The sequence below is a fragment of the Caloenas nicobarica genome, chromosome 29 (assembly GCF_036013445.1).
Source record: "Caloenas nicobarica isolate bCalNic1 chromosome 29, bCalNic1.hap1, whole genome shotgun sequence".
Classification (NCBI taxonomy): domain Eukaryota; kingdom Metazoa; phylum Chordata; class Aves; order Columbiformes; family Columbidae; genus Caloenas; species Caloenas nicobarica.
The window spans coordinates 2,101,695-2,118,192 of NC_088273.1; the positions used below are offsets into that span (position 1 = coordinate 2,101,695).

The 16,498-nt window shown below is 58.5% G+C and overlaps 1 protein-coding gene across 1 annotated transcript; it reads right to left on the reverse strand.

The window, feature by feature from the left end:
- Nucleotides 1-399: 399 nt before the first annotated feature.
- LOC135999584 (scavenger receptor cysteine-rich type 1 protein M130-like) lies at nt 400-11,611 on the reverse strand. The gene is made up of 14 exons (XM_065653147.1): nt 11,545-11,611; nt 8,029-8,343; nt 6,872-7,180; nt 6,339-6,653; nt 5,493-5,819; nt 5,094-5,408; nt 4,432-4,746; nt 3,987-4,037; nt 3,588-3,902; nt 3,141-3,176; nt 2,719-2,856; nt 1,709-1,804; nt 883-1,035; nt 400-653 (listed from the first exon to the last, which is right to left on the reverse strand). The coding sequence occupies exons 1-14, from the start codon at nt 11,609-11,611 to the stop codon at nt 400-402; spliced, it is 3,006 nt and encodes a 1,001-aa protein (XP_065509219.1).
- Between the last annotated feature and the right edge of the window lie 4,887 nt (nt 11,612-16,498).

A 16,498-nucleotide genomic window follows, 5' to 3' on the forward strand; every position in this document is an offset into this window, starting at 1 on the left:
TCTTGGGGTGAAGAAATGGGCACTGGGGTGCATCATGGCACCTATTAGAGAGCCATTTTGACTAGAAACTGCCTGTGACAAAGCGGGATGGGAACGTCTCTGTCAGCAGGATTATTCCACAGGGACCACGGGCTCTGGCAGCCCCACAGCCTGACCCCAAACCTGCTGTCCCCGAGACAAACCCCTTCCCCACCGCCATGTCTTTGTTCTCTGCTGCCCCTGAACAAACTCAGGAAGATTTCCTGATGCCTGGGCAGACACAAACCAGATCCCGGCTAAAGTCCACTGAGACTTTTAATGAGAACAAATATGATGCACAGTGTAAAAATAGGAAAAAAATGGAGGAAACTCTGGGCTGTTTCTGCTGCCCATGGGCAAAGGGAGACAGTTCCCCAGTGCTCACGGCTCTCCCAGCTGCACAGACCTCTCCTCCCTCCCGGCTGCACCCACCTGCACAGCAGGGATGGGCTCTCCTGGCCGGGGGCTCAGGGATTGCTGTGCACCCAGCTCTGTCACAGCCTTTGTGTCCTCACGAGGATGTGCCAGAGAGATCTCTTCAGCATCATCATAGCCCATGCTCCCCGGGGACAGGGACGAGGTGTCTCCTTCAGCTCCAGGGACCCCGGCACTTCTCTGGGAGCACAGGCTGCCCCCTGAAAGCAGCAATGCAGGACATTGCAGTTCACCCCATGGGGTCTGTGCACCACCTTCCTCCCTGCTCCTCACCACATTCAGCTCCTTCTTCCACCCTTCAGTCCCTCCATGGGAAACTCGTGCGGCAGGATTCCCCTTCCCAGGAGGTTTATGTCTCAGTACAGCAGCAACTAGGGTGTGAGCAGGGATGGCACCCCAGGAACCAGCAGCGCTGAACTTCCCTCTCACCTCTGGGTGCATCCCTGGGTCCTGCTCCCTCCTCTGGCACCCTGGGCATTTCCCAAGCTCCCTGTCCAGGGCCATCGTCCTCCTCAGGGTCAGAAACCTCCCTGGCATCATCATAGCCCTCTGCTGGGTCATCCCCATGCGTAACAAGAACATCTGAAAAGAGAGGGGAGCTGGTGACAGAGAGAAGATACATCCTGCAAAGCAGAGGATGGGAGGCACTGGTGTTGGCAGCAGCACAGGAGACCCTCATGTCCTCCCCATCTGACAGTGACACTCAGTGACACCTCTGTCCATCACTTGTCTGCAGGCAGATCAGCCCCTTCCTGCTTCATTACCTGGTGCTGATCCCAGACCATCCTCCTCCTCACGGTACCCAGGGTAGGGCTGCAGCCGGGTCAGGGACTGCTCTGAAGAGGAGCCTGGAGAGATGTGCAGCGGGTGTTATGGAGCAAGCCCACTGACCTGGTTTGTGGCCAGCACTGCTGGGGAAGGGGGACCCACAGAGCTGGGGCTGCATGGGGAGGAGGGCTGGGAATTCACCTGCTCCCCTGGGACAAGCTCTGTCTCAAAGGTGCTCCCAGAGCTGCCCCAGGACAGCTCATCCCTCACTGGTCAAGTGGCGTGCAGGGGCAGGAAGAGAGGGGCTGTCCAGCTGCGATCAGCAAAGCTGGTTGGGAGGCAGCTCCTCTCCCGGGCCCAGGACCTGGGTGCTCTCCCCACAGACCACACAGCCCCAGCACTGCAGGGACCACGGGCTGGGGGCTTCAGAGGGTCAGCCCTGGGGTGGGGCCAGGGGAAAGGGTCCTGCAGATGTGCCCACACCCACCTGAGCGACCAAACCTCGCCTGCTTCTCCTGCACTGGGCTGTAACCAATCTCCTCATACACGGCCTCGGGGAATAGCTCCTGGGCTGTCCTGGAGCCTGGGGACAGAGGCAGGGCTGGCACAGGGACAGGCAGAGGGGCGATGGGACCCCACTGTGCCCCCCCAGACCTGTTCCTTGGCCCAGCCCAGGACTGCTCCAACAGCACAGCCCCACTGTGCTGTCCAGGAACAGCTGCCACATCCCCAGTGAGGGCCACATCACTATGGAGATGATCGGGGCGGCATCATCTCCTTGGAGACAGCGCCCAAGCCCCTCTGGCCCCTGGGTCATCCCCCCTTGTCTGACCCCAGAGCAGCTCACATGTTTCCTCTCCATGTGGAGCTGACCCCTGTCTGCCCCATGAGTCCATAGTAGGGCCCCAGCCTTACCAAGGGCAGGCAGGGCTGGGCAGAGGGTCAGCCTGGGGCCTGACACCGTGGAGATGGGCCCTGCTGCTCTGTGTTCCTCCTGTCTTGTTGTTTGCCCCAGGGCACCCTCCAGCACTACCCAGAGCACTGCCAGCCTTGGCCATCTCCACCAGGATAACATCTCCTCCAGGATAACATCTCCCCAGGACAACATCTCCCACAGGATAACATCTCCTCCACGATAACATCTCCCACAGGATAGCATCTCCCGCAGGATAATATCTCCCCAAGGATAACATCTCCCCAGGACAACATCTCCCACAGGATAACATCTCCCAAAGGATAGCATTTCCCCCAGGATAACATGTTCCCTGCTCCTGCTCTGCCATTTCTCTCCTTGCCCCATCTCTTGCTCCCACCACCTCTGGGCTCTCTCCACCCCTTGCTGCTGGTGCCCGATGGCCAGACAGTCAATGGGGTGCGTGGAACAGGTGGCAGCACACAGTCTCATCCCCTCAGCTCTGCTTGTGCCCCTTACTGACCCCCCGCAGCACCCACAGCCCTTCCAGGAGGCATCACTGGGACCTCTGTGGAAGGACCCACCTCTGCGCCCAGCCCTGGCTCTGAGCACTTGCCCGGCCAGCAGGGCCAGGAGCAGGCAGAGAAGGGCCCCCAGGATGATGCAGATGATGACGGGCACTGAGATCCTCCCACTGACAGCCGGACGGCCCCGGGTGGGACCTGCATGGGCAAGAACATGGAAGAACAGCACCAGCTTTGGGAGAGGTGGAGGCAGCACCAGTCCTGACCCCCATCACACAAGGCAGCAGGCAGTGGAGGGCCCAGGGGGAGAGTGATGGAGAAGCTACCACCCTACTGAGTGAATTACAGCCCTCCTCAACCCCCACACAACCACCCCAGTGCCTCCTCCTGGGAGTTTCACACTCCAGCAAGGAGCCCCTTCCACCCAACTGTAGGTCAGAGTCTGGCCCTGGATACCCAGCCCTGGGGGGAGGACAAGTTACCTGCTTGGGGTGGGGATGCTGCTGTCCTGGGTGCAGCTGCAGAGGAGGAAAAGGAGATCTGGGCTGAGAGGGTGGGAGTGCACGTACCAGGGAGCCTCCCCTCCAACACACCCATGTGTGTCTGTAGGTGTTCCTGACACATCCTGCCCAAATTGCCCCTCCTGTAGTGCTAGAAAGGGACCCAGGGCCCGTGGCCTCTGCTCTGGGTGGCAGGCAGGGTGGCACAGGCAGCCCAGGGGATGGCCCTGGAGCTGCAGGGCCCCACGGGCAGTGGCCCAAGGACATCCAGTTCCATCGAGGCTGCTCCCTGCGTGGCACCAGGCTGCTGCACCCCACAGGAACATTCCTGCTCTCGGGAGCTCAGGGGCTGTGCCAGGACCAAGCGGGTGAAAGGCCTTCCCCAGCTCCCTGCCAATACCCGAGCAAGGGGTCCCAGCCCCAGCTCACCCGAGCAGCGCACGGCAGCATCTTCCTTATGCCGGCAAGCACGTCCGTCCCCAGGCCGGGCCCAGCAGTCCTGCAGAGACGACTCCGTCCCCCGGCACTCCACCCGCTCCAGCCAGATGGGGCCTTGCCCCACCCCAAAAGCAGCCTCACGCAGGGCAGACACCGCGGGGCCACAGCCCAGCTGCCTGCACGCCACCTGGGCATCCCGCATGTCCCAGGAGTCATCGCACACTGTCCCCCAGGAGCCGTGATGCCAGAGCTCCACTCTGCCCGAGCACCCGTCCTCGCCTCCCACGGCACGGATCTTCTCCCTGTCTGGAGAAGGCAAAGAGCTCCCATGGCACTCAGACAGCAGAGCCCTGCCAGGCAAGAGGAGCACACAGAGGAGCAGCTCCCTACCTGTGCAGCTGGTGGAGTTGGGGCACGGGGCCAAAGGCTCTGGGGGCATTTCTGGGCGTCTCCCTGAAGAAGGAAACACTGCGGTGAAGGGGCTGGCTCGGGGGATTGTGCAGAAGAGAGCGGGGCTGAGCTCTGCTCGTGCCTGTGTGTGCCATGTTGGTCACAGAGCAGCAGGGGGTGTCCATGGAGGGGAGGGTTCTCTGAACCCCATCTGGTCTCTGCTGAGACCTCACTTGGAGATGTCACTGCCTCCCCCAGGCACTGCTGGGTGGCAAGTGCTGCTGGACGTGTGGGGCTCTGAGAGCTGTGGTCACGTTTGTGCCACCAGCAGCAGAAGAGTCTGACATGGAAATGAAAACCCCTCCAAGCTCTTTCTCTGCATTTGGCTGTGCCCAGAGGGGAGCAGAAGCTGGGGTGACACCGGACCCGAGTGGCTCAGAATTACCATTGCAGGTGATGTGGGTCTCATCTCGCAGGTCATCGCATGACTGTGGGTCCCAGGGAGCAGAGGGACACTGCCAAAAAGAGATGTTTTTCTCCCCACACTGCACGTAATCCAGCCAGGCAGGGCCAGACACCCTGCCATAGGGCAGGCCTGTTTCCAGGGATCCTCCGTCCCCACAGCCCAGCTCCTTGCACGCCAGCGACACCGTGTCAGGAGTCATCGCGTTGGAGCAAACACTCCCCCACGTCCCATTGTAGAAAACCTGCAGGCGCCCGGAGCAGCCGTCACTGTTCTCCAGCCTCAGGGCCACGAACTCTGGGAGGAAAGGCAGCAAGAGGAACAGGCTGGTCTGGGGCTGTGGGAGCCAGGACACCTCTGCGCTCCCCAGGCCCCCAGGCAGGCAGGGCAGGGCCAGCAAGTCCCCCTTGCAGCCAGGGCAGAGAGAAGTCCCTGATGGACACACAGCCCTGCTCTCCCCGCTCACCCTGGGGGACAGCTGAGCTCCCCGGGGACCCCAGTGGGACTGAGGGCACCGGTGCATGGGTGTCCATAGGCCGGGCGCAGGCAGGGGCTCAGCCAGGGAAAGCCTTGGCCATGCCCGGCTTTCCCTGCATCCCAGCCTCTCCAAGAGCCAGGATCCCAGCACATCTCCCAGCACAGACCTGAGCAGATGACGCCTGCGTCCTCTTTGTGCCCGCAGTCGTGCTGCCCCCAGGGCCCGGCAGTGCAGTCCCAGAGAGCAGCTTCGGACCCAGAGCAGTTCACACCGTCCAGCCAGATGTGGCCGGAGCCTTCTCCGAACCAAGCAGAGTCGGCCACCTCCACCGGCCCTCCACAGCCCAGCTGGTGGCAAACGACGGCGGCATCAGACAGGTCCCAGCCATCGTCACAGACGGTCCCCCAGCTGCCCTGGTAGTAGATCTCCACTCTCCCTGCGCAGCGCCCGGACCCATTCACGAGCCGGACCCGCCGGCTCCCTGCAGTGGGGAGAAACCCCAGGTGCTGTCAGGGGGTGGCTGCCCCCCACCCCTTCGTCTGGGGGCTTGTACAGCACCGCTCACCCCAGCAAATGACTCCCACGTCCTCCACAACCCCTCCCAACAGCAAACTCCCGGGCAGGGAGGTGTTGCAGAGGGTCAGGCTGGCCTCGTGCCCTGCGCACCGGACCCCTCGCAGCCCCACGGGGCCCGTCCCTCGCTCAGGCTTTGGGGGGTTGTAGGCTTTTTCTGCCTCTCCACACCGCAGCTGCCGGCACACCACGCTGGCCTCCTGCACGTCCCACTGGTCGTCCAGGACTCTGCCCCACGTCCCGCGCTGGAAGATCTCCACTCGCCCGTCGCACCGGCTCCCTCCGCCCACCAGCCGCAGGGACGCAGAGTCGGCTGGGCCTGGGGACAGCAGAGGAGCCACAGCCATCAGCGGCACCGGGCAGCACGGCAGCCTCCAGGGAGGAGGGCAAGGGGGGATTGTCCGACCAGACAGGACAAGATTGAGCCCTGTGCTGACGAGAAGCCAGGGCAAAGCCCAGGCCCTGTCTGCAGCTCACAGCCAGGTCTGCTGCTGCTGGGTGGTGGGATGAGGCTCTGCAGGGCTCTCTGTGGGGATGGGATGTGGCTGTCTGCAGCCACAGGGATGGAGCAGAGCCCCACCGACCTGTCCTGGGCTCATCCTATGGAGCACAGGCCTGGCAGTGGTGCTGGGGCCTGAGGCGCCGCCCTGGGGACAGGTGTCTGCCTCTGTTCAGACCTCAGCTCTCCCAGAGCAGAGCGGTCAGTCTGAGCAGGGAAAGACCCCCAGGGATCCTCCAGGGAGAAATTCAGCCTGGTGCTGCCATGTGACCCAGCTTTGGGTGGCCATGTCTCCCACAAAGGGAAATGGAACTAATGCACCATTTTCCCAGCACTCACCTGAGCAAATGACAGCAGCGTTGTTCCCGTGGGAGCATGGGGAGGCCCCCAGGGTGGTCACTGGGCACTGTCCCAGGTGGGCTTCAGTCCCATCACAGTGGAACGAGTCTCTCCAGACAGGGCCAGTCTCTCTCCCAAAATACTCTCCTCCAGGAATGGACTCAGCAAACCCACAGTGGAGTTGACGACACAGAACGTGGGCATCAGAGAGATCCCAGCGGGAGGCACAGAGGGTCCCCCAGGTCCCCAGTACCTGGACCTCCAGCCTCCCTGCACACGCTGTGCTGCCGTTCACCAGCCTGAACGCTGTGTACTCTGGGGACAGAGGAGGAGACAGGGTGGGTTGGTGCTTTTGTAGCCTCGGTAGCCAGTGGAGAGTCCAAAGGGACACATGCCTTTCTTCTTGTGCATGGTTTTCATGCTGTAGACAGTACAATGATCCCTCCTGTCCTACACCCACCCAGCCTGGTTCTTGCTCTGTTCCCAAGCCCTGGCACAGCCCCAGTGTTCACCACCCCACCCTGAGTCCTTACGTGTGCAGCTGACAGCAGCGCTGTTCATCTGGGTGCAGGCCTGGTCCCAAGAGGGCCCCGTGGGGCAGGAGGACAGGAGGGACTCATTCCCCACACACTGCAGCTCTCCATCCCACATGGGACCAACCCCTTCTCCAAAGTGACCTCCTCCAGACACAGGCAGGGCCAGACCGCACTGCAGCTCCCTGCAGAGCACCTCGGCAGCTTTGGGGCCAAAGTGGGAATCACAAACAGTTTTCCACTGGTCCCCATCACGGATCTCCACCCGTCCTGAGCAGCGGCTCTTCCCTTCCACCAGACGGAAAAATCCTGGAAAAAAAACACCAAAAAACCTGGGAGTTCCCAGACCCTCTGGCAGTTACATGACCACATCCCACATCACCTCCGAGCAAGCCGTGGCCAAAGTGCCCATTGCACATCCCAGGGGAAGCTGTTGGGAAAGGGCTGGTGCCAGAAACACATCCAAGACTCCTCCTTCCCTTGTCCACATCACCAGAGCACGCGAGGTGTGTGTCTGCCACACACTCACAGCCACAGGTGCATGCGATGATATGGAATAAGCAGCCAAATATAAGCAACTGTCAAGCTCCTAAAGCCTCACAGATCAGGACCACACAGCCAAGCCCTGGGGTTGGGCAGCGAGGGGCCGTGTGTCGCCTGCTCCTCTGCGCAGGGCCCAGCGCTCGTGCTCTCTGGAAAGTCCCTCCAAGGCCATTGATGTACACATGTCCCTGAGGGGGAACAACCCAGCCTGACCATTCATCTCATGCTCATCCTCCAAGGTGTGGGGTGCCGGCATGTCCTCCCATGGTGTTTCCAGCTCAGGGATCCTCAGCCGTGTTGGCTGGGAACTGGCAGAATGAGTGGGGACCGACAGACACCAGCAGACACTCCAGGGCAGGATGGAGGATTCATGTGCAGCCCAAGACACCAGCTGAGGTGGGGATGAGACACTGTGGCAGGGTTAGTTCTGCCTGGGGTAGGTTCCTTCTGGGCTTTCCCAGGGACTGGGAACATGAGCAATGACAGTCCCAGCTCAGCAGTCGGACCAGCATCACTGCCACATTCTCTGGCTTATGCTTTTTGTTCCCTGAGGGCACAGCCAGGTCCCTTCCCCCAGCCCAGCCCCAAAGGTGAACAACAGGCTGACCCCTTACCTGAACATGTCACTCCAGCATCAAGAATGTGAATACAGTCATGTTCGCCCCATCCTGCATGTTTGCAGTCAGACAGGGCAGATTCGGTGCCATTACAGTCAACATCACTCATCCAAATTGGGCCAGATCCTGCCCCAAAGTGTCCGTACTGATGAGCTCCAACAGCAGACCCACAGCCCAGCTGCTTACAAACCACTGCTGCATCGTTCATACTCCAGTAGTTACCACACACAGTCCCCCACTGTTCATGGGGTTTCACCTCCACTCTCCCAGCACAACGCCTGCCGCCATCCGCCAGCCTCACCTCCGCAGCACCTTCAAACACTGACACAGGACCAGTCAGATCAGCGTCAAGCCCCAGCACTTTGGGTGTCAGGGTGGGAGCCCCCTCCCCTCCAGACTGTCCCCAATATGGTGCAGAGGTCCCTTGTATCCCCACGGGCTGTGCGAGGCTGGGGTGACCAGCTCCAGCCCTGCTGGGTCATTTATGGCCCCTAAGATTTCGGCACTTCCTTCTACGCTAATAGACCCTTCAACCTGCCCCTCGCCCAGGCCCACCTAGAGCACCCATTCCTCCCCATCCAGCACCCTGGGAAGAGACCTGTCCCCAGGGATCCCTAAGCACCTGCTTCTGCTTCTCCCAGGGCCCTCAGCTCTCCTGGACCACAGTCTTCCCATCTCCCACATCATCATCTCAGGCTTTTGTGTATCCACTGTGGAGCAACATGTTGATCCCAGGGAGCCCTCCCAGCCCATGGCCCCACTTTGTCCTTGGACCTCTACACAGATCTGCCCTTGTCTGTGATCCCCAGGAAGGTCACGTCTCTAGACAGCCTGTGGGAACAGATGCCCCAGTTCCCTTGTCTCCACAATCACAAACTGTCCCCTCCTCAGACTGGAGCTCACCCCAGGGTTCATCGCCCCACTGAGTCCTTACGTGTGCAGCTGACAGCAGCGCTGTTCATCTGGGTGCAGGCCTGGTCCCAAGAGGGCCCCGTGGGGCAGGAGGACAGGAGGGACTCATTCCCCACACACTGCAGCTCTCCATCCCACATGGGACCAACCCCTTCTCCAAAGTGACCTCCTCCAGACACAGGCAGGGCCACGCCGCACTGCAGCTCCCTGCAGACCACCTCAGCATCTTTGGGGCCAAAGTGGGAATCACAAACAGTTTTCCACTGGTCCCCATCACTGATCTCCACACGTCCTGAGCAGCGGCTCTTCCCTTCCACCAGACGGACAAATCCTGGGAAAAAAACACCAAAGAAACTGAGAGTTCCCAGAGCCCTCTGTCAGTTACATGCCCACATCCCACATCACCTCCAAGCAAGCCGTGGCCAAAGTGCCCATTGCACATCCCAGAGGAAGCTGTTGGTGAAGGGCTGGTGCCAGAAACTGATCCAAGACTCCTCCTCCCCTTGTCTACACCACCAGAGCACCCGAGGTGTGTGTCTGCCACACACTCACAGCCACAGGTGCTGCTCACACAAAGGGATCCCACACAAGCTCCTCTGTGCTGCCCGGCACGGTCCCCCCAGCACCGCAGCCGTGTGAGCAGTTGGGGTCCAGGAGAACTGGCCCAGATGATGATGAAACCGCAGCTGCTCAGCCCCTGCAGAGCTTGGGCCAGGCAGGACCATCATCACCTGGGTGCAACCAGAAGCGCACTCTGCTCCCAGGGGTGTTCCTGGGCTGTTGGGAGGTTCCTTTTAGGTGGGAGATGTCCCAGAGCACAGAAATGGAGCAGCTGTTATCATGGCTGGGGCTTTCCAGAGCCCTCCCCTGCCTGCTCGAGGGGGATGTTCTCATCCAGGGACACCGTGCTCTGCCCAGGGGTGCACAGGTCCCAGGCCAATGGCCAGGCAGGGGACAGGAGACCCGCATGTCCCCCTGGCCTCACGCTGCCTCAGAGGGTGACAGCAGCACAGACGAGAGTCATTAAGTGCTGGCAAAGACCCAGTTTCATGGGTCAGGGTGGGGAGCTGTGGGCAGGCAGGAGGGATTGGGCAGCTTGTCAGCGCTGCCTGCATGGGATCCTATCCCCACAGGGATGTCACAGCTTTCCCTAGGGACCAGTTACACCAGCAATGACAGTCCCAGCTCAGCAGCATGACTGGCCACACTAGGCCCAGATCTACCATGTTTGTTTTTTGCTGAGAGCACCGACATGTCACTTCTTGCATCCCAGGCCCTAAGTTAGGTATTAGGCTGACCCCTTACCTGAACACGTCACTCCAGCATCAAGAACGTGAACACAGTGATGTTCACCCCATCCTGCATGTTTGCAGTCAGACAGGGCAGATTCGGTGCCATTACAGCCAACATAACTCATCCAAATGGGGCCAGATCCTGCCCCAAAGTGTCCGTACTGAGGAGCTCCAACAGCAGACCCACAGCCCAGCTGCTTACAAACCACTGCTGCATCGTTCATGCTCCAGTAGTGACCACACACGGTCCCCCACTGTTCATGCTGTTTCACCTCCACTCTCCCAGCACAGCGCCTGCCGCCATCCGCCAGCCTCACCTCCGCAGCACCTTCAAACACCAACACGGGATGAGTCAGGAGAGCGCCGAGCCCCAGTGCTGCAGGTCTGGGGGAACCTCCTGCCCGCACTGAATCAGATGTACCAGGGTAGGAGCCCCCTCCCCTCCAGGCTGTCCCCAGAGCAGCGCGAGGGTCCCTTCTGTCCCCACAGCTGCGCAAGGCTGGGGGTGCCCACGTCCAGCACTGCTGGGTCATTCTCCATCCCACCACACAAGGCACCTCTTCCCACCCAAAAGGCCACCTGCCCCGCACCCATGCCCACCCACACACTGCCCAGCCCTGCACTGGGCACCTGCTGCCCCCAGACCAGCACCCCCTGAACAGCCCCGTGTACCCAGGGCTGCAGCTTCCCCTGCAAACCACCTGCCCCAGCACCATCCAAACCCGGCCCAGCCCCAGGGCTTTCCCTGTTCCCACTGAGACCATTCACAGGATCACACATCCCCTCCTCTCCTGGTGTCAGCCCAGCCCCTGCACTGGGCCAGGCCCCCCAGGAAGGACGTCTCCCCACTGCAGATGTCCCCGTCCTCTTCCCTCTGCGGGGCACAAACTGCCCTCGTGGGGTCAGGGCTCCCCTGGAACAAGGGGCGCTGAGCAGCACACAAACCCTCTGGGGCACCCCAGAGGTTGGCAGTGCCCTGGGGATCTCTGGGTGCTGCCATCACCAGTGAGGCCACCACTGGCTCCAGAGGCAGAGTGCTGGGAACAAGGGGGTCCAAAATGGTACCCCAGGACAGAGTGTCTGTGAATCCAGCCAGGCACAGGCTGCCCTGAACACTGGAGCCCTGGAAAAGGAGATACTCTCTCCCACCCAGATAGGCACAGGGAAGGGCACAGGCTCCATGGATCTGAGCACCTTCTGCCCCTTGTCTCAGCAGCACCTGCAAAGAAACCCCATTCCCAGACAGATCCCCATGACCACACTGGTATCTGCTGGCCCTGGGCGGTGGGACAAGGGAGTCAGCACTTACCCCTGCACAGCTGTACCCAGAGGAGCAGCCACAGCGTCTGAGGGGACAGGAGTCCCTCTGTGCCCATCCTGAGCCTCCTGCCCTGATGGCGCATCCCTCTGTGCCGCACTCCCTGCCGCAGCTCCAGGGACTCATGGGAACAATGATGATGGGAGGGCAATATATCTCTGCAGATGATCCCCAGCTACAGGAGGAGCCAATCGAAGCAGCAGCACCTTTTTAGACATTATCGGGAGCTATCTCCCCTCCGACACAGCCCAGTCCTCCAATGAACTTCTCCAGCGCCATTCATGACCATATATGAGGGACGGCTCCGCTGCAGGTGTCACATCACTGTGCTGGTGGAACGTCACAGGACAGGGCTGGTTGTAGTGGGGCAAACAATTTTTTACTCCTTGAGCCCTGTGGTGGGGACCAGGAGCACCGAGCATGTCCTGTGACAGACTATCCAAGAGCTCGAGGTAGAGAGCGTCCAAACACTCCTGTGCTATAAGACCCATGGGGCTGCGACTGCACCGGGGCTGTGTCAGGAAGGGAAGGAAACAGCCCCTGTGACAGACCCCACTGTGCTGGGAGCAGCAGCTGGGAAAGGGCCTTAGCCCAGGGCAGAGCCCCATCCCAGGAGCGCTGGCTCACCCACCGCTCCCTGGAGAGCCCACGGAAGGTCCCTCGCAGGAGCTGGAGCTGGGACACGTCCCTGTCCTGGCAGCAGACGTGCAGCCCAGGGGCTCAGACGCGTCCCTGCCTGTCAGTGTGTCACCGAGGGGCCGTTATTCCCCACGGGTGGATCAGAGCTGCAGCCTGCAGGTGCACAAACCACAGCCCCCGCGCTCCCCCCGCGGCGCCCGGGCAGGAAGTCTGTGGTTTCCTCCGGGCGCCGTGCCCGGGCACATCCCTGCCGTGCCCCCGAGCCACCCCCACCCCGACGGCTGCAGCCAGGGCTGCAGGGGCTGCTCCTTCGGCCTCGCAGACACGGGGCCGGGCAGCTCCGGTACCTCGTGGGGACCCTGTGACAGCACATGGACGGTCTGCACCGAGCTCCATGGCCATGGGGTGTCACCGGTGACGTGAGCACTGCACCCTCCTACTGCCAGCGCTGGGTGTGCATGGGTTATACTGACAGTGACCTCACAGCCTCTACTGCCACCGCTGTGTGCTCATTGGTTACACTGACAGTGACCTCACACCTCTACTGCCACCGCTGTGTGCTCATTGGTTATACTGACAGTGACCTCACACCTCTACTGCCACCGCTGTGTGCTCATTGGTTATACTGACAGTGACCTCACACCTCTACTGCCACCGCTGTGTGCTCATTGGTTACACTGTCACACGTGTGTGTGCACTCTATGGACTTCTGCTGACAATGGCTCCAAAAAGCTGAATTTGGGTGGGGTATAAATATGGTTTTGTGACATCACGAGCACCCAGATGAGCCATGTGTCTGTTCCTGGCCCATCTACTACTCAGCCACTGGTGATGTCATAATATCTATGTCTGATATGGGCCTGCTCCTGGCCTGTTGGCTCTTCAGACACCAATGACCGCAAAACCACCTACACAAACTGTGGGCCTGCTCCTGCCCTATCACTGCTCAGGCAGCAGTGACGTTACAAGCACCTACACATGCCATGGGCCTACTCCAGGCCTGTGAGCTACTCAGGGGTGGCTGACTCAGACACCTGGTGACCTCCCCAGCACCTGTAAGGACGTGCACCTGGTCCTGGCCCATCAGCCATTCAGCCAGGACTGACATCACAAGTACATCCCAAGCCACGTTTCTCCCTCTTGCCTTCAGCTCCTCAGGCACCAGTGACCTGACCACGTCACATCCACCCACTTGCTGTCTGCTCGCCTGCGAGACACAAAGGCACAAGTGACCTCACAAGCTGTGACACAAACTGTGTGCCTGCGCTGGGCCTGTCAGCTGCTCGGGTGTCAGTGACCTGCAACCACTTACACAATCGCTGAGTCAGCTCCTGGCCTGTGATCTACTGAGACACCAGGGACCTCACCCGCACAACCTGTTTGCTCTGTGCACATGTTGGGGGTGACCCCATCTGGCAGCGCCCACCCAATCACTTGCTCAATCCCCAGCAGCGGGATGGGGGAGGGAACTGGAAGGGCAAAACCAAGAAAGAGTATCTCATGGGTCAAGATAAAGACAACTTAAGTGGAAAAGTAATCACTCAGAGCAGGAGAGATATATGCTCAGCCTGTCTCTGAGCAAAGGATGTTTTGAAGAACACACCTGCCTCCTCAGTTCTATTGCTGACCATGACGTCATATGGTGTGGAATATCCCTCTGGTCAGTTGGGGTCAGCTCTCCTGGCTTTGTCCCCTCCAGCCTCTTGCCACCTGCAGCCTCCACACTGTTAGGGCAGAGGGAGAAACAGCGAAGGCCTTGAGGCTGTGCCAGTGCTGCTCAGCAACTGCTACCACATGAGTGTTGTCAAAGCTGTTCTGGGCACCATCAGCAGGGGCTGTGAACAAGAAAATTAGCTCCATCCCAGGGAGTACAATTTCCACCCCTTATTCCACACCACATGCACCCTGCTCAGGTCCTACAGTGTTCAGGACATTGACATCCACCACCACCTCCTTCCCCACCCCTTGACATGACACACGCAGGACACTGGGTTTGGTTGGTGTGGCTCAGGTGGACCTGGGCAAGTCCCATCACACTCCTGACTTCTCCCCTCACTCAGTCAGAGCAGTTTGGAACATTCAATCATGTTATGAACCTAAGGACAAGGAAACCTATTTATCACCAGCCTGCACCCCACAGTGGCCTTACAAGCAGCTGGGAGACCCACACAACCAGGGGGGTGCCTCTTTTTGCACCTCAACATCCGATTTGTGGTTTATGGGTTTATTGGTGACTTCTTCTGCTTCACGTTGTCTATTTTGAGATCCCCTTCAGGTCTTTTCCGAATTGTCCCCATGCACATGTTCTTCTGAAACTGACATTTTGTCCTGGTTTTCCATGTTCACAGACAGTTTGCCTGTGTCTCGCAGCACCCAGAAGAGCTCAGAGTCTGTCCCAGTAATCCCGCACAGCCCATCCTGCTGGTCTGGGCTGGGATGTGGGGGCCGTCCAGTCCAGCCCACAGGACTGGGCTTTTCCTTGTATGTGAAAGGATCTGTGCTGAGGGCCCCTCAGTGGCCTCCTGGGGGAGGACATAGCCCTTGGGCATGATCCAGCTTGTCTGTGTCCTCCCCACCTGATTGAAGTTCCTCCCCAGACATCTGTGGGCAGGTTCTGGACCAGGTAAAATGGGGGATGTTGACCCATCCTTATACTTTTCTTTCTACTCTCATTTAAAATCTACTTTTTCATTCCATTAGATCTTATTAAAGAAGGCATTATCCATTTTATATGTACGTTATAATGGCTATGTATATTTAATTTCTCTGGTTTTATACATACGTATATATCTATATATAATGTGTATACTCTTATACACATGTACAGAGGCATATATACATTTTAAATACCATATTTATTCATAAATAAAACAAAATAAAATAAAATAGAATTAAAAAAAATACTGGCTGCTCATGGCTTGGACAGGCATACTCCTTGTTGGGTAAAGAACTGGCTGGAGGGCTGGGCCCACAGAGTTGTGAACAGAGTCAGATCCAGTTGGTGGCTGGTCATGAGTGGTGTTCCTCAGGGCTCAGTACTGGGGCCAGTTCTGTTTAATCTCTTTATCAATGATCTGGACAATGGGATCAAGTGCACCCTTAGTAAGTTTGCAGATGACACCAAGTTGGGTGGGAGTGTTGATCTGCTGGAGGCTGGGAAGGCTCTACAGAGGGATATGGACTGGATGAAATGATGGGCTGAGGCCAGTTGCCTGAGGTTCAACAAAGCCAAGTGCCAGGTCCTGCACTAAAGTCATAACACCACCAGGTAACGCTACAGGCTCGGAGAGGAGCAGCTGGAAAGCTGCCTGGTGGAAAAGGACCTGGAGCTGTTGGTCGACAGCGGCTGCACCTGAGCCAGCAGTGTGCTCAGGTGGCCAAAAAAGGCCAATGGTATCCTGGCTGGTATCAGCACTAGTGTGACCAGCAGGACTAGAGAAGAGATTGTTCCCCTGTCCTGGCCACTGGTGAGGCTGCAGCTTGAATCCTGGGGTCAGTTTTGGGCACCTCACAGCAAGAAAGACTTTGAGGTGGTGGAGTCAGTTAAGAGAGGGACAACAAAGTTGATGAAGGGTCTGGAGCACAAGTCAGATGGGGAGCGGCTGAGGGAGCTGAAGCTGTTTAGCCTGGAGAAAAGGAGGCTGAGGGGAGACCTTATTGGTCTCTGCAGCTACCTGAAAGGAGGTTGTAGTGAGGTGTGGGTCAGTCTCTTTTATCCAGGTAACAAGTGATAGAACAAGAGGAAATGGCCTCAAGTTGTGCCAGGGAATGACTGGGTAATAGAAAAGATTTCTTCATGAAAAGGGTTGTTGGGCATTTGAACTGGCTGCTCAGGGAAGTAGTTGAGTCACCATCTCTGGAAGGTTTTAAAAGACATGTAGAAATGGGGCTTAGGGACATGCTTTAGTGGTGGACTTGGCAGTGTTGGGTTTATGCCTGGACTCTATCATCTTAAAGGTCTTTTCTGACCTACATGATTCTATGATTCCATTATTCTATTATTTTATGATTCTTCTGTGCTTGTACCTACACACAAATACAGATTTTCTCATATAAAAAGACAGATGACAGATATCTGATAAGATCAGTGCAAATTTGGCCATCCCAAATGGGCACATTACACTGAAGCTTTTTACCCTGCTTTTCTCCATCAGGCAAGTGTCGCCAAAACCTCAGAGGGGGATTCACTCTGTGCCAAGAGTAAGAAGTGGCATGGACAGTTATTGGCAGGGAGCTTTTGGGGCCCTGGGCTGTGTAAGACAAAAATAAAGTGTTTCGAATGCTGTAGGTTTCCATATGATGGAAA

Excerpts from the sequence above, each read along its gene's own strand:
- LOC135999584 (XM_065653147.1), bottom strand. The coding sequence starts at position 11,611 with ATGGGCACAGAGGGACTCCTGTCCCCTCAGACGCTGTGGCTGCTCCTC. Across the intron at positions 6,654-6,871 it reads CGCTGCTGTCAGCTGCACAC|AGTACACAGCGTTCAGGCTG; the intron begins GTAAGGACTCAG and ends CTCTGTCCCCAG. Across the intron at positions 1,036-1,708 it reads GGCGAGGTTTGGTCGCTCAG|ATGTTCTTGTTACGCATGGG; the intron begins GTGGGTGTGGGC and ends CTCTCTTTTCAG.